This window comes from Lagopus leucura, unplaced genomic scaffold (genome assembly GCF_019238085.1).
Source record: "Lagopus leucura isolate 7727_CA_CO unplaced genomic scaffold, USGS_WTPT01 Super-Scaffold_760, whole genome shotgun sequence".
Taxonomy (NCBI): Eukaryota; Metazoa; Chordata; class Aves; order Galliformes; family Phasianidae; genus Lagopus; species Lagopus leucura.
In genome coordinates this window covers 9,745,655-9,768,225 of record NW_024962257.1, presented here as the reverse complement: position 1 = coordinate 9,768,225, position 22,571 = coordinate 9,745,655, and the positions used below count along the sequence as shown (strand labels likewise).

The 22,571-nt window shown below is 42.4% G+C and overlaps 1 protein-coding gene across 1 annotated transcript; it reads left to right on the top strand.

The window, feature by feature from the left end:
• The first annotated feature begins 2,622 nt into the window (after nucleotides 1-2,622).
• Nucleotides 2,623-18,272, top strand: CUNH16orf72 (chromosome unknown C16orf72 homolog). The gene is made up of 4 exons (XM_042864280.1): nucleotides 2,623-3,068; nucleotides 3,763-3,843; nucleotides 7,697-7,972; nucleotides 14,874-18,272. Exons 1-4 carry the CDS (start codon nucleotides 2,849-2,851, stop codon nucleotides 15,116-15,118), a joined length of 822 nt encoding a protein of 273 aa, XP_042720214.1. The 5' UTR covers nucleotides 2,623-2,848; the 3' UTR covers nucleotides 15,119-18,272.
• Nucleotides 18,273-22,571: the final 4,299 nt, after the last annotated feature.

The following is a 22,571-nucleotide window of genomic DNA, read 5'->3' as shown; positions in this document are numbered from 1 at the left end:
TGCCTTCCAATATTTAAACAATTTAAGAGCATATAGAATGAACATTTCCAAGTTATAGGTAGCTTGTAAGAAATCCTATTCAACAGAGAACATAGTTTCACTTTTTGTTTTCCTTAAAATAGTTTCACGGGAGAAAAATCTGTCTCAGCATGGTATATACCTAACAGCCCACTGATCAATGCAAGATTTACAAACCAATTTCAGAGACTGTCAATATTTATTTATTTATTTATTTATTACTCCCTTCCTTTCAATGCTACCTTTGTACATTCACAAAGACCCCATAACTCACACCTAGGACTATTTCTAAACCTGCTGAAGTTCTTAATCCTAACCAAGGACTTGACAGAGCCATACCTAGAATGGAAGACAACACTTCTGTATAAGTGCAATAGTGTTAGGAAGTGTTTATAAAAAATGTGCACAGGCATGGATACTCCTTTCTACTCAAATGGAGTGGCATAGCACAACCCATAAGCAAGATGTTCTTAGTCTCAGTGGTCTAGAAAGGAAAAAAAAAAAAAAAAGAGAAAACATGCTTGGTATGTGAAGACTGGCCATAAAGCAATACAAGGATGTTTGTTTTTTATCACAATTCAGCCTGACCCATAAAGTAAATTGCGTGTCTTAGGAACAAAATGACATAAACCTACGTTAATTCCACTTTAAGCATCTCTAGAAGCATAAAGGAGCTTGATATTGGCCAATACCCTCAGAGTGCATTGTCTGCTCATAAGACTAGTACAGAAGAAACCAAGAAAGGATTCTTGGAACCGATGCAGCCGACAGCAACACCATTAGAAAATCCAGTTACTGAGAACTGCAGAGCTAACTTACGTTGTAGATGTTAAGTAACCTTGACTCAGTGGACTCCTAATTTAGGGCTGCATCAAAACAAAACAAAATGCAAACAGTCAAATAATTTACAACTAGCAGGACAGTAAATTATGTATCTATTGATATCTAGCTTATATCAGCATCTCCAGCTCTAGAATAGGGAATTACATACTTGCACTGGTATCATGCTTGTGCTAAAATTACGATACAGCAACAAGCTCAGTTTCCCTCTTGGCCTAAGAGCTTATTTGAGGCACAAATTCAGGTGTAAATCTCTTCTCTCTTTGGGATGAAAGGAGAGGATGGGATGCATCACTACAGTCCTTCTCTCTTACCCTTGTCACTCGAATCCACTGTCATCCTCATCCCAGCCACACGTGAGGCCCAAGTCCTCCCCCAGGAGGCCAGCAGTCACTATGTGCTGCCAGGCCTTCTGCTGGAGACAAGGTACTGGAGAAGTGCTGCCTCACTGCTCGTTCCCCGCCAGGCTGCTCTTGTAAGAGTGCCAGCTGAAGTCATCCTCCTCCCTTGCTCTGACACACATTCAGTCATCTTCCCCCAGCTCTCCTTGCTGGGCCGAGGAAACTTCCCCACTGACCATTCCTCCTGCACCAAAGCAAAGCCTGCGTTTCCCTGGCAGCCCTGGGAAACTACAGCTCCCACAGTGCTGCGCAGCGCTGCAGCCAAAGCCTGGCTGTGCCCTCAGAGTTATGTGCTGGCTCGTGACCACGGACAGGAGGTTCCCTGCTCCCAGCACGCAAGGGCATTGCACTGCATCAGGTGCTGTGTGGTTGGAGCCAGATATCTGTGGAGCCCCAGGTATTTCACAGGGGGCACAGAGAGTGGGAAGCACCACGTGCTGGCTCACACAGCAGCGTCTATTGCGAGCCACCGCTTGCCCTGCACGTGGGCTGCAGGGAGCGTTTGCTGTGACTGAAAGCATGGCTGGAGCAGCTAGGCATGAGCGTGTATTATGAAGAGGTGCTCTGAAGAAACGCTCTGAGCGGGCACAAAGGAATCCTGTCTTAAATCCACCTGTCGGGATGCTTTCTGATACAAAGTGAATGATAAGTAAGATATAAAAATGGGGCGAAAAGAGTCAGAAGGGTGCGAGGCTCCACGCATCCCGCCCGGCCCACACCACACAGCCAGGCCTGGAGGCACCGCGACGCGGCCGGCCGGCGGCCATGTTCCCGCCGGGCAGGGGCAGCCATCCGGCGGCGCAGATCTGCCCCTTCGCCGGGTCGGGACGCGGCCAGCTGACAATTACAGTCTTCGCCCCATCCCCCCCTGCGTATCAATAGCTGGAGAAACCCGAGGCGGGTCACCGCCTCACCCCGCCCCACCGTCGATATGGCAAGAGCAACAAAACCGCCCTGCCCTAACCGCGCAGTCGCATCTTCGCCTCAGGCCCTCCGCCGGCGCGCGGACCCGGCGCGAGGAGGCGAGGAGGCGAGGAGGCGAGGGGCGGCGAGGGGCGGCGAGGGGCGGCGGCGGGCGGGGGCGGCGAGGGGCGGCGGCGGGCGGGGCCGCCTCGGGGCCGTGCCTCATGCCAGGGGGAGTGGCGAGGCAGCGCCGAGGCAGCGGGGGAGGGCAGCGCGCCTGCGCCGCGCGGCTGGCAACGTCTGCGCACGAGTCGGTGACGACACGAGCCGTCTGCCTCTCGGCCCCGCCCCCCCGTGACGTAATGCCGGATTGACGTGCGTGAGAACCAGTGCCGCGCAGCGCCGCTGTTCAAACCGGCGGTGCCGGGGCAGGGGCGTCCAACGGCGCTGCGGGGCGGGGTTGAGCGGCTGCGTGTTCCCGGGCGGTTCCGCCGGGCTTTTATTGCGCTCGGGGCGGCGCCGTCGTTTAGTGTGTTTGGAACGGAGGGACGGGCCGGCTGAGCCCGGCGGCATGGGGGTGAGGTAGGGCCGGGCCGGCGAAGGAGGAGGAAGAAAAAGGGGTAGTGCGGCCGTTCGGCGGAGCCAGGCCTGCGAGGAGGCGGAGAGGTCGCAGAGCCGGCCGGAGGATGGAGGACAAGAAGGAGGAAGGAGAGGCGGAGATCCAGGAGCACGGGCCCGAGCACTGGTTCAGCAAGTGGGAGCGGCAGTGTCTCGCCGAGGCCGAGCAGGAGGAGGCGCTGGCGCCGGAGCTGCAGGACGAGGCGGCGGCGCAGCCCGAGCACAAGCAGCAGAAGCTGTGGCACCTCTTCCAGAACTCGGCCACCGCCGTGGCCCAGCTGTACAAGGGTGAGCGGCTGGGGGGGGAGGGGGGAAAAAGGCGGGGGACGACGGGGCCCGGCCCGGGGGCGGCGGCGGTGCAGGGCCGCTGGGCGGAGTGCGAGCGGGGCCGCGGCCCCACAAAGGGGATGTGGCGGCGGGACGGCCCGGGCAGGGCGAGGAGCGGGCTTCCGGCCTGGAGGCTCCGCGCCCGTCCATGGAGGCGGACGGGAAAACAAAATGGCGTGAGGGCGGCCGAGGAACGTCGCCCTTCGCGGCCGCCGGCGGAAGGCTCGGCCCGGCATGGCGGCGCGGGGAGCCGCCGGAAGAAGCCTGCGGAGCCGCCGCTGCGGGGGGCCGGGCGGGAGGGGGCAGGGCGGCGGGGAGCTCTGCGGAGGTGAGCCGCGGGCGGGGCGGGGAGCGGACGGACGGCCGTGCCGGCGGCGGCTGCCGCCCAGCCCGGGGAAGAAGCGCCCACAAAATGGCGAAGTGCGGGGCCGGCCCCATTGTGCGGCGGGGTCTGCGGGCGGGGGCACGGCTCGGCGCTTCCCCGAGCGGCCCCGGGAGCCGCCGCCGTGACCTGAGCCCCCCCGGCGGCCGGCCGCCCTTCCCGGTCCCGCTGCCGAGCCGCCTTCGGGAGGTGGAACAAAATGGCGAAACCTAACATGGCCGTTCGGAGTTAGCGACTCCAAAATAAACAGCGTGTGTCCTTCCCTCCCTGCAGACCGGGTGTGCCAGCAGCCGGGGCTCTCCCTTTGGGTCCCTTTCCAGAACGCGGCCACTGCGGTCACCAACCTCTACAAAGGTAAGGGGCTGCTGCCCGTGGCCCTCCCCGCTGAGCCGGGCCCGCTCGGCCTCCTGCCTCGGCTTACTCATAAGCGGGGCCTGCTAATGTCTCTTATTCACCCTGATAAAATCTAACCCGAGACTGCTTCCTGAATCTTGAGAGTTTTCCCTGTGCCGTTTTAGCTGACAGCAGTTGAATCTTTTCTGTTGCCTCATGTCAGTGACTAACAACTTAAAGGCTGTTTTGTTCTGAGACCCTTGAAAGAGGATGTTCTTAGTGTGCCTCTCATGATTCAAGGGAAGAGTGCAAGAGCTTCTGCAGGACTTCAGTGTCCTCCATAGCTTTAATTTCGTTGTGTATTAAATGCTGGGATGTCAGTATAATGTGTGTGCATTTTCACTGAAGTGTAGGTTGGCTTTAGTGTTTGCAGAACTCTGCATATAGGTTTAAAAAAAAAAAAAAGCAACTTTGTTCTTGTGCCACTGAGGCGCTTTCAGTGAGCCTTGCAGAAGATTCCCACTTTGTTAAGCACCTCATTTTCATTCACTCTTCATTAGGGTGATGGTAAAAGGATGATATTAGCCAAAGCTTGTGCTCCTTGTGCTTATGGCCGTTCTGTTGTGCTGTTTGACTCCATCTGTTAAGATCTGTTTCTGGACTCTGGTGTTCCTTAGATTGGTACAAGAGTTCCTTGCTTCAGAAGGATTGTTCAATACTTGTATGAGCAGAGAATGAATTCAGCAAAGTGTGAATTTGTTATTACTGCCTTCCATTACTAGGAAGAAACTCAAACTTTTGAGTTTCAAATTGCTGTTTTTCTTTAAGTTCTGGAAGTGTTTTTCTTGGTCTGTATAGCATGGCACATGGTATACCCTGGAAGTTTTTCATTTGTCTTGAATTTCCTGGTTCGTGGGATTTGCTAGAGCTTAGCATGTTTCTGCCTCATGGGGTTTCTGAGGGATGTGGAGGAAGCAATAAGGAAATGTAGATAAATAGCCCTCACTAGCAATGATCATCTCTCCTGCAGGAAGTGTGTATGACTATTCTGTATGTGTTGTGAGTTGTGTAAAGGGGCAGCCCATCATGTAATGGGCTAATGCCCATCCTGAGGGAGAGAGCTGCTCAAACGTGGACAGGCTCCATTGTCTCTTGAGCATGGTGCTGGAGGAGCAGCAGGTAGTAAATTGTCTAGAATTATTAGTTTGTTGCAAATGATGTCCTTTCCAATGTCCTTGCTACAGCCTTAATTTTTGCTTAAATTACTTGTGTTATAAGTAATCAAGTTAAATGAGACCTATTTTTCTGCAATAATGTGGTTAAGAGAAGAATATGTAGTTTCTCAGTGATCAGGGAAACTAGAATTAAAATAGCATGCTGTCTTCAGGCAGATATCATGTAATACTTCACAAAGGAGTATCTGAAACTTCTCTTAAACAGAATTAAGTGCTTAGTTACTCAAAACTGCAGTCTTCCTTTCAGTCCTCACTTGATTCCCAGTTGAGTAAGTCCCCTTAAAAGGTAGGAGAATATGCCTAGGATCATCTAGACCATGGTGTACCTTGCAAGTAAAGAGCCCATTAATGTGAATTTGCCTTGAGTAATAAACAGAAAATTACTCTTTAAAACCTTCTGTGGCTCCTTCACACACTCAGTAATAGTTATTTCAAAGGAATTCTGACAAAACATTGAAGTGCTAGGTACTGTGAACTAAATGTTACCTACTTTCTCTTGCCCCAGTGGGTTTCTGGTTTGATAACTTCAAGGCATCAAAGCCTTTAATGGGAGCAATGTAAGAAACAGTGTGTAGGGCAGATAGTGTGATTGCATGTATATTAGCATTTTCTTCAAAATAAATTGTGTTATTGTACCATGATCTGAAGAGCATCTGGATTGTGGATTTCTGTTTTCACTTAAAGAAGTGAACATCTGCTTTGTAAGGGTTTTAGTTATTTTGATGATTTTGTGAGCCCACAGTTTAACTTATTGAAAAATGTAACTTTCTGCTAATATTAGTATTTGTAATTGTGAAATGTAGGCAGCTTGACTGCTTGTGTATCTTCTCAGTCTGACTTTGTGAACAAAGCAGGTGTAGGTTTTAATGCCTGGTCTTTCCTAGGGTAATGGTGCTTGAAATTTGCCTAGGGTATGTTGACAATCAGTGGCTGCCTTCATAACTGACCTTAGTTAGCCCCTTGTCAAGTGTTCTTGTACACAAGGAGAGCAGGCTTGTTGATGTAGAGCTGGGCTCTTCATCTCTCAGGGTTTTCTCAAGGTATTTCAGGAAGGGATTAAAGGACTGTTGTCAGCTTCCAGACTAGCTCTGAGGAGTTTGGGTAGCTCTTGCCCTACTGCACTGGAGTCAGAGATAGTATGGAGTTAAAGTGCCTGGAGGAATAATCTGTCAAGTTGCCAATGCTTCGACAGGAATTAGCTTTTGTAGACCTTTCAGTCTTTTGGTTACAAAGCAGCATAAGAAAGTACTATAAAACAGAGTGCATGAAGGTAATGTTAGCATACTAAACATACTTTGTGTGGTTGTGTGATCCAGTATTTCCTTCCTTGGTAAGTTGTGCTATATTTGAAATGCTGTTATGTGGTAGTTTTTTAGCACTCCTTTATGGGCCATCCAGTGGTGCCTTACAGTAATGTCCAAGATTGGCACTTAAGTGGTTATTCTTGTTCTTGTGTGTGAGAAATAGATTAGATGTGTATGTCTCTGTTTATCTGTAAGCCAATATCTTGGACAGCTGTTCATAAATCTCAACATTATTTTGAGGAAATGGCTTTTATGTTGGACTTCATTAGTAAAGGAAGAATTCAAAAGCAGCTTCTTCTGTCTTTAAGTTTAAAAACAAATCTGGAAGTCAAGTGAATTGAGTTGGAGTGGGTGCTGTTTTAACTTTGAATGGAGTGAGAGCTAACATGGCAGTGGTTTTCATGGCAAACAAGATAACATACCTGAGTAAAGAAAATGATTTGTCCCATCTGTTCTCTGAAATTTGCTGATAGTACTTCTTCAACTGGTAGCCAAGAGCTTGCTGAAGTTTGAGGACAATGTAATACAAATAAATAGTGCTTGTTAGAAGTGGAGTTAACTGTTGTGCACAGATGACTGATAGCATCAGTGAAGAATAAAACTGTGTTTTGTAGCAGGGATAATAGTAAGTAATACCTATTCAAAGCTTTTGTATATCAAACTTGTAATGGATTCCTAAATGAGGAAGGAAAGTCTTAGGTAATATATTTACAAAAGAAGCTTAACTGAAGGATGTCAGAAATGCTGTTCTAGCTAGGTTCAAAACTATGGTCTCCTGTAAATTTCCTCTATGTGAAATCTGGAGTAAGCTTGTACTCTAAAGAAATGGGAATCTTCTGAAAATTGTGCATCTGCTAGCAGTGAGAAAATGAGTTAATTCTTTTATGTGGAATTTCCTAACTCTGCTGATGTACTTTAGGAGTGCATGGAAAGTTGAAGTGTGCTGCTGTTCATTAAGCAAATGCATGTCTGCTGATTTAAGTACCTGTCTCAGACTGACCAGCTCAAAGGATGCTTCTGATGTTAATACAGTATGGTCTCAGTGTTCTATTGCTAACCTCAGGTATAGCGAATAAATGCTATTGCTGAGGAATTTAAATTCTGACTTGTAAAGATGTAGGGGGAGGAAAAGGAACTAATCAAGTCCTTTTAATTAATACTTAGTTGTAATGACTCATTTTCACTGCTACAAACTAGGTGCTGTATTACAGTAACCTGTAGAAGACACGCTTATTTCTTTTGGCTGAAAGAAAATCATATCGGTGTGTACCATACTATATATTGTTTTGTTCCATCTGTAATATTTGCTAAGAATACTTTTCTGTCTTCTTGCAGAAAGTGTGGATGCCCATCAGCGAAGCTTTGATGTAGGAATTCAGATTGGCTATCAACGTCGGAACAAGGATGTGTTAGCTTGGGTTAAAAAACGCAGAAGAACTATTCGTAGAGAAGACTTGATCAGCTTCCTATGTGGAAAAGTTCCTCCTCCAAGAAATTCTAGAGCTCCTCCAAGACTGACTGTAGTATCCCCTAACCGAGCTACTTCAACAGAAACTAGCTCATCTGTAGAGACTGATTTGCAACCCTTCCGTGAAGCCATAGCTCTGCATGGTAACAGTAATTTTTCGATACTACTTGGCTAAAACTGGGTGGGGGTTCATGATGCATGTCTTCCTCTTATGCTTTGGATTTTGGTCACTGATATCTTTGTCATGTACTCAGTGTTCCAGTTGAAGGTGCCTACCTAATTCTCTAAGAGCTTTCTGTATGTGTAAGATTTGCTAGATGCTAAAAAGCTATGTGGTCAAATATGAGCGAGGTGCTTTGTGGAAAGAGTTCATGGCTGCAGAATGTAATACATCTGAAACTCAAAGTTAAGTATCAGCTTAGAGTATTTCTGAAGCATGAAGAGATGATATTTGTATCAATGGTAAAATAAATACAATTGTTGGGAAGTGATAATACTACACTTGCACCTAGTTAAGTGTTAACTAGTAGTAAGTAACTAACAGATTTATGTGGGGTAGAGGAAGGAATTGACAGTTTGAAACTATATGTCTTAGTGCCCTTGTTTTTTGGTGCAAGGATAATAGTGTGGTATTCTGCTCCAGCAAGTGCATGGAGAGGGATATTGTAGGTTCCCTTCACTGCAGGAGTCCTGTTCAGCTCTGATTCCTAGTTCACTTCTTAAAGATGTACCCCTAGTTGATCCATAGTGGATTTCCTTGCTGTTGTCAGTAGTGCTGGTGTAGCTTTTTAAGAGTTACAAATTCTCAGCAGCTAATTCTGCTTCGAACTTTCATTCAACAAGTGAAAAAGAAAATGGTCATGAGGTGAAAAGCAGTTCACCTTTGGATTTTATTATGCCTTGCAAAATTTCTAAAGGGTAACAGATACTTTGAGCTAATAATGAGCTGTTTGTGGAGACTTAAAGATAAAACTGTCTGGAAATATCTGTGAAAAATAAATGAAAACATTACCATATTACTTTTGGTAGGGAATAGGATTTAAGTAGTTAAGTGCATTCCTTAAAATGCAGTCTTTGCCTCTGCTCTGCTGTGGCAGTTTTTCAAGATGAATAAGCCCTGCACTGTTACCAGAATTAGGCTGTCACTTAGACATGTTACTGGCTGCTCTGTTGCCACTTCAATGAACCATACTTACACCTGATCATGTTTTTTGGCTGTTTTCCTTCTCATACTGGAATCTGGCTAGAGAACTCTGTGTACCAGTATTGTTTATTCAGTAGGTTAAGCTGATTTCATGAGGAGGACAGCTGCAGAAGCTGACTCTCATGTTATACAAAATGATAAGCGGACTTAAAAAAAAAAAAAAAAAAAAAACCTTCCTTTCTGAAACTACATTTAAACCCTGTGCAGATTACCTTAAAGGCTTACAAGTCGCTTAAACGCCGAGCACTTTCAAGCAGTTAATTGGTGGGTATTCACTGAAGTTATTATAATTGTTTTTTAATCTCTTCTTAGTACAGAGATTGTTCATGGAAGAGCAAAGGGGAACTTCTGGGTACAACGTTTGGAATATGAAAGGAATGAGGCTCATGAGCAGAGTAGGAAGTTTTCTCTGGTAGTACTGCAGGAAGGACTAGAAATGTGCTCTTCCCCTTAATCAGCTGGTGGGCAGGATTACATGTCAGTCACCTTCTGGATTAGTTTCTTCTGATATCAGTTTCAGTCTGATATGACACATGCTTTTTGTATTCCTCCTTCAGTCACTAGACTTGTGTAGGGCCCCCTGAGTGTTTCTAGGCTAGTGTCTACAATTTGTTGCCTTCCATCTCCTTCTTGCCCTTTTCTAACACTGAGGAAGTAGTGATAAAACTATCGTCTCATCTTTGTTCCTGTTTATTGTTGGTCATCTTAGAACTGCTTCAACTTTTTTTAAACTGCAGGTAACTCTTGTTTGTAAATTAATGTAGGGCTGTGTGTCTGCATCTTTGGCAGGCTGCTGAAGTGGTGTGCTACTTCTGGATGTGAGGGAACGTGGTAGTGAGAGCAGCTTCAGCAAGTGTTCAGGACTAAGGCTTTAAGTGAAATTTCTGACCAGTGTGTGAAAGCAGGGTTTTGTGCCAGAAGGCTTTCTGTGGAGTAGAGTATTCCTCTGTCAGTGACATGGATGGGCTGAATCAGAGTTGAGGGCAATATGGAAACTCGCTGCTTAATGTGGTGTCTTTAGTAAAACAGATATGAGTTAAAGTACAGAATAAAGCTCTGAAGCTCCTTTGCTGGCATGTTGCTGCTGCTCAGAAGGGGATGGCAGTATGACTGAAGACCTAGATCCTTCAATTTGCTGATCAGACTACTATACCTAAGTCTCACTATTTATATTTAAATCTGAGAACTTAGAGAAGCAGCTATATAGTGATGTAGTTTATTAATACTTCCTGGAAGACTGTGCACAGCTCTGTGTATTCCTTAAAATAAAACTCTAGAGTATCTGTAATTGAATCTTGAAAACCATATGCTGCATCTGCAAATCTCCCTAAAACTGCAGTTTTAAACTTCTTGCCTTTTGATCCTTGTCTGGTGTGTATTAGAACTCAGCAAGGTGATTAAATGGCTTTCTTGATGAAGGCTGGGCATTTTGAACCCCAAACCTAGTTTTGTGGCATTATTCACGTCCGGAGTAAACTTGTTCTTTACTCTTCTGTTTTAAAAGCAGAATGATCAAGAAAAGCTGTACTAACTTGGAAGAGTTCCTTTTTTATGGTGATCTTACTTTTCTGTTATGGCACTTCTGCTGTGTGCATCTGTTACTGAACTCCTTCAGTGTAACTTCTGGGGACCAAAGAAGGAATCTCAGAGAGTAAACTGGCAAGTGAAAATGTTTGCCCTTGATGGCAGCTTTGCATTATTGGTGTGCTGGAGGGCACCATTTGAAATATAATCTCACTTGAAACTAGCTGTTAAAGGCTGTACTCTTACAATTTGGGAAGTAGTTAAGGTAAAGTATGCTGTCTTACCCTGAAGCTCAAGTGGATTTTTCTTAAAGTGGTGATACTGCATATTCCTGGAAGTAATGAAGATAAAATGCTGCTATTGTTCAACTCCTCAAACCTGAGTTTGTGACTTTCATCTAACCCTAAAAAAAAAAAAAGCAGTTAGCATAGGCTTAGGTGCATCTTCATGTGCTTCCTCAGTGTGTATCTGTGAGAAGAGTTTTCAAATAAAGATTAAATTGAACTGATAGCCATAATTTCTAGAAGCTGACATGTACCAGAGCACTTTCTGCCTTACTAATAGGTAGAATGCTGTCTGCCTACAAGACTCTTAAGGGGTGCTGGTTGTTCTGCAGTCTGGAATGATGCTTTGGCCTTCCAGCATGGGGTTGATGCTCTGTCAGATGTATGCTCAGTGTGGGATCTGTACTCTTTTCCAGAAGCATGGGAGAAAATGTCATGTATTTGAGGCGAGCAGCAGCTCAGCAAGGCAGTAGTGAAAAGCATTGTACTTCAGTGTTCTTACTTAAAATGATGCGCTGGTAGGCAAGAGCTCAGTGTAGAAACAGTGGAGTTTTTGCTCGGTAGATTAAGTGTTGACATGGCATTGATTCAGTCCCTCTGGGCTAAACTCTAACTCTGCCAGATGGAAATATGTGGCTTGACTCAAGGATTCTAAATGTCCATCAGGTTTTGTCTTGTCTTGCTGTCTGTTTTGTATTACAAATCAATATTAAAAAATGGAGAAGGAAGCAACTGATAGAGACCATGGGAGACTAGAGTTTAGATGAATTGGATAGGGTTAAATTTGACATAAAGGTTGTGTTGGTGTGTTGCTGGAACTTGTTGTGTAGCAGTAATTTGAACAGTGGTGGTGTGACGAGGATTTTTTGTGAAGTTAACTAATTCTTGTTTTGGTCACACTTCAAGTGTGAGTATTCCTTCTGATTGAAACGTCTGGAAACAGTAGTTCATACCATGACTGTACTGAATAGTGGCTATCCAGTATTTGATAGTGACCTGAATAACTCATTGGGATCATGGCTGCAGTGCAGGTGAAACAGTTTGTGGTTTATAAAGCTTCAGTTAGGTTAGTGTAAGTAAATGTGTGCTAGAGTTGGCAGTTTTATTTAACCTAAACATTTCATTCTCTGCACATTTAGCCAAGCATCTAATGATTAGATAACCTTGGAGAGTAAGTACTTAATTGTAAGCTACCTACCTAATATCCTTTCTATACTGTAACTTTTACTAATAGCGTTATAGTAAGTGCTCTAAAACACCCTTCAGATAGCAGTAATTTCACAAAAATCAATGTATTTCATAAGAGCTTTGACTGAAAAAATAGTGGTAGTGAGAAAGTAATGAATACTATAAAACACTTCAGACAGTGCCCTCCAATTTAAGGCATGGCGAAGAGGAGAGCAATGTGTCCTTTCTTAAGGGCTTTTAGAGAAAGATCTACGAAGAGCAGTGGGAGATTTCAGCTGTGATCATGGGGTAATGAAATAGATGAAAACACTTCAGTAGCCATTGAATCTGTCCTATTTTGTAGACAAAGCTGTGCCTGTGATTAGGTCCTGTTAATCACAGTACAGAAATGAAGTTGTTAAATGATGTTGCTAATCATGTCATCTTATTGTGTAGTATCTATTACTGTTCACCTAACTGCTTAACTGAAATGCTCTCAGAATACACCAAAAACTTGAAATAATTCTCAGTGAATGGGTTTTCTGAGATTTTCCTCTTGCGTGACAACAGCTTTCCTAGAAGAAGTGAACTGTGGATCATTCATCCTGAAAGATGCTGTTTTCTGGCAACAGAGAACAGATCTTTTCAATTACATTGCTGATTGTCTTCAGTAATATTGCTTGTGTCAAATGGCAATTCAGTGTTTCAGTATGTCTTGATATTTTTTCCCTCATTCTTCTATATTAGTTTGCCTAGTCTTCAATGGATGTAAATGTTTCATTTGACATTAGATTGCTGTGTAGTGCTATGTAATATGGCAACTGCTATAACCAATACAGAACTGCCACTCCATGATGAGGCTGTTTGCATTCTTAATGATGACCTACAGATACCTAACTGATCTAGTATGAGATGGAAATTTAAACTGCGTTGTGTTGCAATGTCATTGTATTCTGATCTTTGTAGCCACTGTTTCAAAGCTAACCCACTGCCTTTGACACCAGGCTTGATTAAAGTTTATAATCTTCAGAGTAGTCTCCAAGAGAGAGGCTGGTTCTGAGTCTAAATCTGTAGTGATTTGTTATTACCTGAATACTGAGAAGTGAATATCTGCTTGAGGCATTGCTTGCCATCCTCTGTTAGGATGCTGCAGTGTAGTAGATACTTGTTAATTCTGACTTGTGAATCTATGGCTTCAAACAATGTATGGTATTTGAAAGTCTCTTCTTCAGAGTGTAGTTCTTGAGTGATGGCTAAAACATGGTTTCTCACCTGAGAGATCAGTTTTGGTTTTAGAATAGTTTTTCTAAAAAAAAAAATAATAAAATACACTGATCACTTGATTCTGAGTTCTACAGAACAGCCAATGACTGAAAGTTATGTAAACTGTCAATTGTGGAAGTAACAGTACTGAACCTGTGTGTTCAGAGCAATTATGTTTGGAATTAGTGCTATGGAGAACCATGGGCAAAGTGTCAGTTTGGGTTTGGAAGCGTCAGAAACATTTACCCTCTGTACTGTCAGTTTTGTTTTTGCAGTTGAATTGTACAGGATGAAATGTTCTTTCTAATGCTGTGTCAGTTGAAATTAAACTTCCTGCAATCTTTGAATTGTGCAGTGATTTCTTACCTGCCTAACTTTTAAACATCTAGCTTTTTTTTTTTTCGTTTGGGTGCTTTATTTTGTAGATATGAGTCTCATTTTTTTTAATGACTTCAAATTTAAGCTCAACCTGAATTCTGGGAGTACCAGAACAAAGCTTTTTGGCTGTGGCCTATTTTTTCATTAAAGGGGCTTTTACTTTACTTTTTTTTTTTTTTTTCCAAATACTTTCTGTCATTTTGGATGAAAAGAATTTTTATGTTGTTAAAACCCTGCAGGATTCTGGTCAGGCTTTAAACCATGCTTCTAAGTCATTGGGACATTCACTGGGGCTGTGAGCAGAAGCTGTAAGAAAGCACAAGCTATTAGTTTTTACTGGACATAGTGCAAAATATTCCATGTAAAGTAGATCTTGTATTACAAGATCAAAGCTTTCAATGTTATTTCTGCAGTGATGTAGAGTGAATCTGGCTAACCTGTCCTGTCACGACTTGTGTATCAACCTGCCATCACTGCAGATGGCTTTAGAATCTGTTAATTAGTATGAAGTTTTCACTTCTGTTCAGGTTATTAATGAAGTGCTAGGAAGCATAGTGATAGCAGGGAGTCAGTGACGCTGTTTTGGATCAGATCTGCCAGTAGTGAATTTTGGTCAATTGACATGTGGTCTTGCTTTTCTGCTTTAAGTGCTCTGAATACTAATGTGTTGGCTAATAGTGGCAGCCCTCAATTGTTTTTACTTAAATAATTAAATTGGTTGCTTTACAAACCTGTCCGTGATGTGCTGTCATGCTGTAGTTCCCTTCAGAACATAAGGGGAACTTTTGAAGCAAGACTAAGTCAACTGTGCAATTAACTGCATTCGTAGGGAAGGTTTCGTTCTGTGTTGGAAATAGCTTAGGTTGAAGCTGCCACATGGGATAGACTACCCTTCCTTTGAGTGTTTTCACACTATGACTAGCCTGTCATCTGCTTGTGGAGCAAGCATTTGCTGTAGTGTGCCTCTACAACCTGGTGTATGAACTCACTCCAAATTTTCTAAGGGGCTCTTCCAACTTCTGTGTTCTCTTATAGTAAAAGCTAAGAAGGCATGGCAGAGAGGTGGGAGGGTGTGTCCTGGCCTTCGAGTGAGTGTGCGTGGCACAAATAATGGGATGAAGTGCCTGTAACGTATCACTACGTCAGATAAATGTCGTCCCTGTACACACAGGAAGTTGCTTTCTTTGCTGCATGTCCTAAATGTTCTTTCTTTTCTTCCCTTAGGTCTTAGTGGTGCAATGGCTAGTATAAGTGTTCGCTCAAGTACCCCAGGCTCTCCTACTCACGTGAGCAGTGGTTCCAATGCTAGTCGAAGGAGAAACGGACTTCATGATGTTGATTTGAACACTTTCATATCAGAAGAAATGGCACTCCACTTGGACAATGGTGGAACTAGAAAGCGTACCTCAGCCCAGTGTGGCGATGTCATTACAGACTCACCAACTCATAAACGCAACAGAATGATCTAAACTGCATAAATTTCAAACCCACCATGCTGCTTGAAAGCCACTTGATCCTCAGAGTACTATTGAAAAGGAAACGTGAGGCCATCTTCCCATATTCACTGTTTAAGACAAATTCAATAATTGCCATAAAAAATTTTAGGTATTACGTTAGACGCCTCTTGTATCTGCGGCTTTCTTAAACTATATTCTTAGCAGAGGACATCAGATATTGTGTAGTAGCTAGCAAGATCATCATAGGCGAACATGTATCTGTTCCAAGGCTAAAAGTGACCTTACTTGTATTCTTAAAGGGAGAGGAAATTTCAGACGTTTATTTGGTTATAGAATGCTTCTTTTGTCCTTTATTTCCTGCTGTGTTGAGTATTTGCTTAAACAGTATTGCCAGTTTGACTGAAATTGTCTACTACATGACTTGGCATCTTTGTCAAAACTGCAGGCTTCCATTTTTGCAGCACTGTACCATGCACCTAGTTTCTCTATAGTAACAGTGTGCAAGTTATAAATATTGGACTGTACCCTTTTTAGTTTTAAAAGCAGTTGATAATTCTGGTGATTGTGTGATAATGTAAAGAGGTGCTATGATGGTCATGCAATTAATACTTAATATTGAATCAATACAAGGATCTTTATTGGGTTCACTTTGTGTGTTTAGTGCTCTGAAGTAGCAATATAAAACTTCCCCAGTTAACTTCATAGACTTTTGAATCTTCAGTTTGAGGAAATATATGTACTTAATGGTATTATCCTTGTGGTAACAATACACAGTGCAGACTGCACCAGTGCTGACCTAAATTTAGAGGAAGATGTCCTGTAATTGGAAAGTAGGCTTTTCTGTTCAGTATTAGTGAAGGGTAGGCTTTGTGTACACCCATATCCCATTTTACATTTCTTGTGGAGTAATTGCCCATTGCTGGGGAGGGGTGGGAGGAGAGGGGAGTGAGGGGGAGTAGTTGAAGGAAGGGTATTGTCTAACAAGTAAGACTTCTGGTCACAAGTGGGAACTTGGACTAACTTAAGATTCTCTGTGATGCCACCTCCTTCATGGCGGGTGACAGTGCAGGTTCTGTCAAGTGCTAAGAAAATAATTTAAAACTGGAAGTTGATTTTAAAAAGTTCTGGATAAACATGCTGTAAGGATGAATTAAAAAGGATAAATGGCTTTCTTTTTGTGTTGAGCTTACATTCATAGGATCAAACTCTGCCATAAAGTAAGTGTTATCAAAAACTGAAGTAGACATCAAGACTGATCGGCTGCAAATCAGTTTCTGAATGGGGATGGATATATCAATCTCAAAGAACTTCTGTTTTTACATGTAGGTAGGAGTCTTTTTTTTTTTTTTTTTGGTGGAGACTGGCTTTTATGGCCTCTGAATCTCTGCCTAAAAATGAATAATACACAAGGAATAAGAAAACAAGGAGCTCCAGACCTGCGAGCTGGGAAAGGGTGTTTAGTGAGGTGGTATATGTGCTTAACTGGAAGCATAGACTCATCTTTGATGAAATGCAGCTGTTCTAGATCCACAGTGCAAAATTCTGGTGTCCTACTTAACAGTTATGGCACCTTGAGCTCCATTTGTATACAGCTCTTTAAGACTTCTGCTTATGTGCTTGTAGAGTCAGATCTTTGTATTTCTTGTTACTTGAAGCAGACTTGACTGTAGTCTTGCTTCATTTTGCCCTGATGTTCTTTCATTGGTGGTTGCTTGATGAGGCAAGACAGTAATTGATATTTAAAAACTTTCAGAATTCAAGTCTCTTAGGAGCAAAACTTCCTTGCTTTGTGGTGCTTCCATCATATTTCTTTACATTGAAGAGTTCTTAAGGATGTCAACATTTGCACAACACTGTAGCTAGAGGTTCTGTAGTTTATGGGGCAAGTGTAAGAACTGTGCAAAGCAAGATGGTAAGACCTGTTCTAAACTCCCTGCCTGTGTTACATAGCTTAACTTGCACATCACCTGAAGGACTTGGTATACCTTAGTTTCAGTTACTGCTATTAACTATGATTCGTAAGACTTATTTTATGTAAAATATTAAAGCTGCATAAAGCTAATATTCATTTGACTGCGTTTTCAACTGAAACTTTTAAGTATCTAAGCATTAGTATTTATTTGGCTTTTGATAGAGGAGTTTCTCTGTCCTAAATGGACAATCGCAAAATGAAAAGTCACAGGCTGGAATCCTGACCAGAAAAGACGCGTGGAAATCATCATCTGTTTTGTTTATTCATTAACTGGTTTGTACAACTGATATGCTTATGCTCTGCAACTTCTAACACCTTATGTGTAAGGGTAGCAACATACTGATATCAGAGTTCTGCATACAGGGTTTGAACTGTTAACAGTGCTTCTGGTCTAGCCCAAATACACAGAACCTATTCAGATTGTCTCCCCTTCCTTGCAGTTCTGTTCTGTTAATGTTCTGAAGCATTACTTCAGTCTACTACCACTCAAAACTACGTTTATTTGGCTTTCTGTGATTTGTGCCATTTTTTCTTTGAGGAGAAAACAGTCTTAAACTAATTGCAGTGATATTTTTGCCTGTACCTTAAATACTTGGCAACTTGTTTTTCTGTTCAGCCCCAACTGTTTCTTTGTTAACCCTTGCTGGAATAATCCAAAATGCACATATTCACGTGGTAAATGGGAGAACAGATTGTCTCGAGAAAACAAGTTAAAGCTCAGTACCTTTTGCTTTGAAGATTATTTCTTGTGTCAGTGTAGAAAAGTGTAATTCTGAGAAGCAGCATTCTGCTGTTATCCAAACTAGCTCCTGGAGCCAGAAGTAAGTTGATGTTAAAGAAACACTGAACTGAGGACTGTTTAGTTTGATTTTTAAGGAAGTGCTTATTTTTGCTTTCTCTTATGAATCATGAGTTGACTGGTCTTTTTTCCATGTACATCAAATCTAACATGAATGTGCGGCAAGTTACATACAGTACATCCTGCACTGAAGCTACTGAGCTTGGCTTGCTTATTAATGAAATACGTTTTAAATGTTAAATTTAAAGTTATATTACAATAAAGTAATGCAAAAATGATTTTGGCTGAAACTGAAGTCCTGCAGTTAAACTTATTCTCAAATGTGGTTTACCCAACTGGAGTAATAGAAACTCTAAGTCATAATAAACCTAATAAAAAAAAATAAAAAATGTTAAGGCTGCTTTGTAATTATTTTAAATGAGTAATACAGTCCATCGATGAGCCCCAAACAGAAGCGTGAGCTACAGGCTTATTTAATTCTGCAGAATGGAATTTGATGGCAGCTGTATTTAGGCTTTTGTCTCCTGCATCACAAGCTGCTGTGCTGCGGGCTGCGGAAAGCCTTAAGAATTGGGGTGTACTGCATGCATTTGTGTGAGATGTTTTATAGAACTCAACATCACTGAGATCTAGGAAAAGCATCTTAAAATGTGCAGCATACCCTCTTTAGGAGTGGAATTGGTGTTGACTTCAGTAGTAGAGATTTATCTCTTTAGCCAAAAGACTTTGCACTTGTGTGAAACAAGGTGCTGTAATAACAGGCTTTCCTGCTTTGTGTGGGTGTCCCCAAACCTGCAAATATTTTTTCGCTTGTCTTACCAGCAGGCTTTGGAATTTAGCTGCCTTTTCCAATTTCTAACCAGTCAAATGTTATGGTGATGGTTTGAAAGTATTCTTAAATGACTCCTAATGTAAGTCTTTCAGATGATAGCCTAGAGCTAGTAACTGGTTGGTAGAAGTGAGGAATGTACACCTGGCTTCTTCCATGGTTTCACTGCACCATCTGGGGTAGCCACAAGGCCTTGTGTCTTGTTCCAGAATATCTCTTTATTTAAAGCAGTGAAGAAGGCACTGACACCTGTTAACTGTTTCAGTGCTGGTTTCTGAAGCTTTAATGGTGGGCATAAACTATAAAGGCTCAGCAGTGGGTAGATGGAGGTTGGTAAATGCTTCTACAGTCTGCAGTGAACTGTTTCTGTAGTCAACACTGGTGCTTTCTGCCTTTTCTCCTGTTGGATCCCTTTCACATCAACTCAAAAGAAGTGAAAATTGTCTTAAGTTCACAATGGAAGTCATGAATAAACCAAACATACTTGTTTCTGTATAGTACAGTAGTATCACCTGGGTGTGTTACAAAAGGGAGTTAAAGAGTAAATGTTTTTGAGTTAAGTGGGTTCCAGTGTTTCCTATGAATGCAGCATCACCAGTCACAAGTTCAGAGTTCAAACTGCAATGTTTGGGGATTTTGGAACACCAAGAACACTGGGCTGTATTTTCCTTGGCTTAAGATGGGAGTATGTTGGGGAAATGTGAAAGAATATGACTTAGGAAATCACCAGTGAGATCAGGAAGAACAGTTTGTAGAAAGTCAAGAACTTCAGTATAAAAACAGTCAATTGATTGCATCCAGTACAGCTTTTAATCATGTTTCATAACACGTCATAGTATATATGATATATATAATACACATCAAAGTATATATTTGTGTAATTGTGTTTTAACACCACCTTGTCTGTCAGCAGCTCATGATGTTCCTTCAGCTCTGAAACTTCCAAGCTGTGAGAATTCTTCCACTTGTGTCTTGTACATCCTTTGTCTTTTCATAAAGCATCACAACAGGATCCAAAGTATTTAAGCTAGGTACTCTCAGAAACATGTATGAATATTCCACTGGGGTTTGGATAGGGTCACTGCTGGCTTTACCTGTGCACCACTGCCTGCCTCAGCCTCAGAATATGGTCAATTTTGGAAAGTCTGAAGGTCAGCATTTGTCACTTGTTCCTACACTGCTTGCTTTTTACACTGAAAACTATTTGAACCTAGGTTTCTCCTTCTAATGGAATTCTTTTGAGCCTTACCTGAAATGAAGTATGCAAGAGTTGGAGTGAGGCTGGGAGAAAGCACGAGGTTATCTAAATGATCTCTCGTAGACAGATAGGTACACCATTTGTCTGAAGCATTGCTGCTTTGCAAATTGATGGCCACCTTTCTGACCACTCCGAAATGGCCAATCTTTGTATTCTTTGAATGCCTTAGGGTGTGTTTAGCTGTCCTCCGAAAGTTAAGGTTTTCTCAATATGATTAACGTTAAAGCATGAAGAAGGGATTTTTCCAGAAGTTGACTATGTGAATGTTCTTACCTGTTTCATGAAGCGTGTATCTGTTTCGTAAGGTGTGGTTGAAGGTATTTAATGCTATCTTCAGAAGTTTTCTAAAGTGTTTTTTACTACCCATTTCTAGAAACTAGTATCAAATGTCTGCTAGTAGTTTACCTTTTCACCTAACTAAGGGAACCACAGTATATGTAACTTCTCCCCAAGCTTTTGGGCTAGAAAATCTCACTTAAGTCTACTCTTTCATGGCTTTGTATGACTCTGGTGGAAGGAGCAGCTGCCATCTCAGGTATGTGAGGTATGCAGGTATGCCTTTTTCATCTCCTCAGAATCTGTTGACATTAACGTGAATCACTAAAGGTGTATTTCTCTTTGCTAAAATGAATTTGTTTTACTTATGTGTAGTTGTTTTCAGAGTAGGAAGCTGCTGAAGATGCTTTGAGTATTCTAGCTGTAGGCTTGTGTGCTGCAAGATGATAGTACAGTGGTGCAACTTGGTGAGATATTAGCATATTCCATGCAAACTGATAATAGAATGGCCTAATTCTTCAGATAGCTTAGCTTGTGATCTTAATGCATATTTGCCAGCAATGAACTGCTAGGCAAACCATCACAAGCCCCTGAAGGAAGTAGCCTGCTTTATTTGCCTCTCCCTGCTCTTAAAAAGAGCTTTGTCCCTGTTCTTACTAAAATTCAAATGTCCGTAGGTCTAGATGTGTTTTCCAAAATGTGGACATTCTCCCCTGCAGAGTGTTTCCTGACAAATGGGCTCAACACATTTAAATGACATAGCCTGGCTATAAAATATTTTTGTTAGAAGCTAAATAAAGCTCAGCTTCAGTGAAGCCTATTAATTCCTTCAGAGCTACTTTTCAGTTTGTTTTAGTTTCAGCGTACGTGCAAGCTGTGTAATATCTACCTGATGTTCTCCTGTTTGTGTCTATGGCTCATTTTGACTTCTTTTAATGAGGAGTCTCTTTTTGGGCCAAATACATCCTGACTTGTGAGGTAAAGTGCTACTAAATATGTAGAAGCCTCTAGTAAGTGTTTGCACTTGATGTTACATTTTCTTTAAATGGACATAGAGGACTGTGAGTTTTCCAACCCTGGAGATGTTTGTGACTGAACCAGACCAGGCTCAGAGCACCTTGCCTCTTGTTGGACCTGCTCTGAACATGCATTGCCCCAGAATAATGAAGCAAACCCAGGCTGAGTTGTGAAGCTGCCTCTTCATGGCAGGTGTTTGCAGTGAGTCTTCTGTGTCACAGATGTAACATCAGCCTCCAAAGGGCAGGAGAGTACCTGCCTGAGCTTGGATTTGATGAGGCACAAAAATAGGCATTTTTCTAGGTGGTATTCTAATTAGAAGTAGATAAGTGCTTTTATATCAAAGCCAAACCCTGTGATTAATGTTCTGGGGGACTGATAACTGATTTTTTGGTGACAGCTGGTGAATTTGCATCAGCTCTAAAGGCCTAAAACTTAGTTTGATAGCTGTGGTCTGTCCAGAAGACTCAGAAAGTATTAGGTGGACTAATGGCTTCTTAAAATGCTTCCTTACAGACCTGGGGTTTTGCCTGCAAAGCAGAAGCTGGGTTAGTTTTGCTCCTGTCTTAAGACCTCCAGAAATTCACCTATTTGTTGCTGATGCAGTGCCTGAGTGTGCTGGCGATGAACTCAAAAGCATTACTTCCTGAAAAATATATATGTATGTATGTATATATATATATATATATATGTATATATATAAAGAAAGATAATATTGAATATATAGTGAATATTCCAGCTAGATAGGAGGTTAAATACCACCTGTTGGCTGCAAGCTCTTGAAAGTGCATACTGCTGTGTTTTTTTCTTCCTGTTTCTTCCCTGCCTGTCTAATCACGACGATGCTGGAACACTTCTAACAGCCTAATAAAAATATGTGGTCATGTTTTTGCATCTCCAGAAAGTGGGCTGTATTGATTAGATGTCACTGAAGCATGCCAAAAAGCATGACAGAAGGGTGGGCATGTTTGGCGTCTGATCTGATACCATATGGCACAAATAGGCATCTTTAGACTTGATCGTGCAAAGTTTTGCAGTCATTTTTCAGTCTTATATGAGGTTCCCGGCACTGCTGGTGAGAAATCCACCATAATGCCTTTCTATCAGTTGACTCAGATTATTACATGACTTTTCGTCTTACCATCTATCTGTGCACGTACATTTCAGATGCTACTGTTAAATTCAAGGTTTGTCTGTGTTTTGCAGCTTTCTTGCCACAGCTGTTCTGAATAAAGATGCCAGAAAGTTGAAATCAGACTCCCCCATCCTATGCAGTCATAAAGTTGTCTGATGCAATGCTGCAGGCCAACTTTG

Bases quoted from the DNA above. Each gene is read 5' to 3' on its own strand.
- CUNH16orf72 (XM_042864280.1), top strand. From the start codon at position 2,849: ATGGAGGACAAGAAGGAGGAAGGAGAGGCGGAGATCCAGGAGCACGGG. The intron at 3,069-3,762 runs GTGAGCGGCTGG...CCCTCCCTGCAG, and splicing joins CGTGGCCCAGCTGTACAAGG to ACCGGGTGTGCCAGCAGCCG. The intron at 7,973-14,873 runs GTAACAGTAATT...TTCTTCCCTTAG, and splicing joins TGAAGCCATAGCTCTGCATG to GTCTTAGTGGTGCAATGGCT.